This window comes from Limulus polyphemus, unplaced genomic scaffold, assembly GCF_000517525.1.
Source record: "Limulus polyphemus unplaced genomic scaffold, Limulus_polyphemus-2.1.2 Scaffold170, whole genome shotgun sequence".
Taxonomy (NCBI): domain Eukaryota; kingdom Metazoa; phylum Arthropoda; class Merostomata; order Xiphosura; family Limulidae; genus Limulus; species Limulus polyphemus.
This window is the reverse complement of record NW_013665780.1, coordinates 417,855-421,611: the sequence shown is the minus strand read 5'-3', so window position 1 is coordinate 421,611 and position 3,757 is coordinate 417,855. Positions and strand designations below refer to the sequence as shown.

The window sequence follows — 3,757 nt, the reverse complement described above, 5'->3', positions numbered from 1 at the left end:
CTCTGCTTTCTTCCATCCAGGCAATCTTCTATCCAATTTGCTAACTTATTCCCCACACCTATAGATATAACTTTTTTACAAGCCTTTTATGTGGCACCTTGTCAAATCTACACCCTTACCTTAATCTGATTTCTAATTAATTATTTTAATGAAAAATTTAAATAAAACAATTCAAATATTTAAATTAGTTTGAGGATTATAATGCAACAAATTAAGTACAGTTCATATATACATAAAACTAAACTGTTTTCATAATTCAATTTACAGAATTTGTTTCATGATCCATTTGATATATTCATGCAAAAATGTGTTTTAGCAAATATGCTGTAAAATGATTTATTTTTATTAATACCAACCATATATCACAAAATCATTAACTACATTTATTCTGCCTGTATGGCACTTGGATATCTAAAAACATAAAATCCACCCAAACACTCTTGGAATCTTTAAATGTTAACTAGAAACAACACATACAAGTGAAACACTATAATTAGTGTTTTTTTTTATTTCAAATGGAAAGAGAATAAGGTTCCAATAGATTTTGATTAAACATTTAAGTTACTTTGTTGTATTAAAACATTTCAATTTCATAAAATGTTAACTTTTTAAATATATTATTTCTAACATATGCTATGGTGTTCTTCTTATTTCATCATTTTATTACAGCCAACTGACCAAGTAACTAGACATTTAGTTATTTTATATCTTACTTTTTAATAAAAGTTTTTTACAATGTGACATTATAAGTTATGGATGTATCAACTGCAAAATTCGAAAATATTTCCTGAAACTTTAACACGCAGAGTTTGAATACTATTTATACATTAAGAAACTAAAAAATTTAATTATATTTCATTTATATTTTAAGACTATGGGGCAAAGTTCAAATGAAAACATAAGTTAGGAAATATAATGATGCACTATTGCAACTAACATGGGGTAACTTCACCCAACGATATGTTCGCAAGACTCTGTCTGTCAGACAAATCACCAATTCAACTTCTCCATCACCATCTAGAAAGTAAGAATGAAATCTAACTCATAAAAAAAATCTAAGTATATCAAGAATGTAATTCAAAATTTTTGATACAGATTTAATATACACAAAGCTAAAACAACACATTAAAATTATAAATTACATACACTATAAATATGTCATTAATTCTGAGTTATTTATATACTGACTGGTCACTTTATTAGGCCTTCCTCCACAAAAATATGTAAAATACACCATTTATTTGCATTTGAAAAACAGACTGATTATATGGTAGGTCAAGTGATTGCTTGAGTCTGATAAATGTAGAAATGTCTAAATAGTATGTCTGCAAGAAAGTGGGTTAAAAAAAAGGATCACTCTAACAGGACATGTTAACTTTTTTAATATATAATTTTAACATACGCTATGGTGTTTGTCTTATTTCATCATTTTATTACAGCCAATTGACCATGTAACTAGACTTTTAGTTCTTTTATATCTTACTTTATAATTACAGTTTTTTCCAATGTGACATTATAAGTTATGGATGTATCAACTGAAAAATTTGGGTGCTCATAGAGAAGAATGGATATTATCAAAATTATTTCATTGTTTGACTTGACTTATCAGAGACATTTGTCATCAAATTGTATAAACCAATGTAAGTGAAAATAAATACCTTTTCCACAAGGAAAAACTACACCTGCCAAATGCTGGTGATAGACCAAGAGAACAAATGACTGGATACACTTATAAGTGTTGTTAGAGCGCATCCCCCTGTCTTCATCACGAGAACCACTATTAGCAGCATCCAAGGTTCAAACCTCACTCAACATCATAACACAATGGTGCAACACATGGAGAGTCATACTGAATGCCTCCAAAACACAAGCTATACTGTTCAAAAGAAAGATCTCCCGCAAAAGCAAATCCCTCCCGAAAGTCAAAATAAAACTAAACGGCACGGAACTCCAATTCTCAAGGACCGCAAAATTTCTAGGAATCACGTACAACAGCAAATTAACCTGGTCAGACTACTTTAAAAACATATTAGTCAAAGTTTATAAATACATCCATTACTTGAAGAAGATAGGAGGCAGAATTAAAGGGTGCCGAGGGGTAACAATAATGAAAATTTATAAAGCATACGTCTGCCCAGTAATAGAATATGGTAACATGGTTACAGTAAATGCATCACAAACACAGTACGACATCATTCAAAGAGCCCAGAATCTAGCTATCAGAATAGCACACAGACTCCCAAGCTACACGCCTCACGCATACCTTGAAAAAGCAAGTAACATCCCCCACATCAGAGAACGTTTAACAACCCTCACAGATAAATATTACAAAAAATCAATAAACCAAACACCACTAACGAACCAGTTTGTATCACTTAAATTTATAGTAATATTAGAATATGAAATTTCAAATAAGATCATATACAATTTATCAAATCAGGGCCTAGAAATGTTGCATCACTGAGAAGTGAGATTGCCAACTTTAAGATTGATTAGGTAATGAAAAGGTTAATGTTCTGCATACAGGTGGGGGATGGGTCAAAGTACATGACATAACCTTTTTACAGAGTCACATTCAAAACTTAACAACTTTATTAGCTAAAAATATTAACAAACTTGGAGATAAAATATCATGTTTAGGTACAACAAAGAACCTATTAGTGCATAAAGACTGTCCTAACCTCTAAACTAAACTAAAATATTAAATATAAAAAAGCCCCTCAAAGTCAGCCCTTATACTACATATAGTTATCAAGTTTTCTCTTAAACTCACTTAAATTTACTGCCTGCACAACATCCGAAGGCAACCTATTCCAAAGGCCAACCAACCGGTTAGAAAAATAAAACTATCTCAGCTGAAGATGACTCCTACCCTGCCAAAATCTATTTGTCCCCTATTCCTACCATTAAGTATGAACACTTTTAATTCCTTTAACAATCTTAAACACCTCAATCTCCTCTAATTCTCTTTTTTTTTCGAGAAAAAACAATTTCAGAGATGTTAACCTCTTCTTGTATGACAACCCCCTCCAGTTTGCTGAAATCATTCTTACATGCTTGTATAAGACTATTTTTCTAATCAAGGATATAAAGATACCGAAATCAACAAAGAAATTGAAAAGGCTAACAACACTCAGCAGAAAAATATCCTAAATCAGAGCAATACTAAACTTTCCTCTTATTATTACCTCTCAGTTTAAACTCAGAAACATTTCACAAATTCTGAAAAAACATTTTCATCTCCTACATGTTAAACAGATATTTCCTGAAGTTCCCATTGTCTCCTTCCGAAAAATCAGAACTCTAAAAGATATCCTTGCTCACACAAAAGTGAATTACATCGCACCAAAAAATGGTTGTTGTCCATGTAATAAAGCCCATTGTCAAAACTGCAAGTTCATAAAAACCACTGACTCATTTTCTGACAAGTACAACCAAGAAACTTTAAAATATCCAAAGAAATCACTTGTGAAACAAAAAATGCCATTTACCTTATACAGTGTAAAAAAAAGCAATTACTAATATGTAGGACATACACAAACAACTCTTAGAGAACGTTTCAACAACCATAAATCTTCTGTTAACATTGAAAAAGATCTCGTTGCTCAACACTTTAACGAACCCGGTCATTCCATTAACGATGTTACTCTCATCGGGACTGAAACAGGATTCAAAACTAAACCAGATAGAGAAATAACAGAAGCTTATTGGATTGCTAATTTAAACACTGTTCAACCTTTCGGAATTAATCTAGATC

At 31.2% G+C, this 3,757-nt stretch overlaps 1 protein-coding gene across 3 annotated transcripts in view; it reads right to left on the bottom strand.

The window, feature by feature from the left end:
- Nucleotides 1–3,757, bottom strand: part of LOC106477853 (KICSTOR complex protein ITFG2-like) — a 47,686-nt gene that overhangs the window by 26,553 nt on the left and 17,376 nt on the right. For all 3 annotated transcript variants that reach the window (XM_022381512.1, XM_013938384.2, XM_013938377.2), the window contains exon 7: nucleotides 938–1,017. In XM_022381512.1, coding sequence (XP_022237220.1) covers nucleotides 938–1,017 — 80 coding nt within the window. The remainder of the gene's footprint in view (nucleotides 1–937; nucleotides 1,018–3,757) is intronic.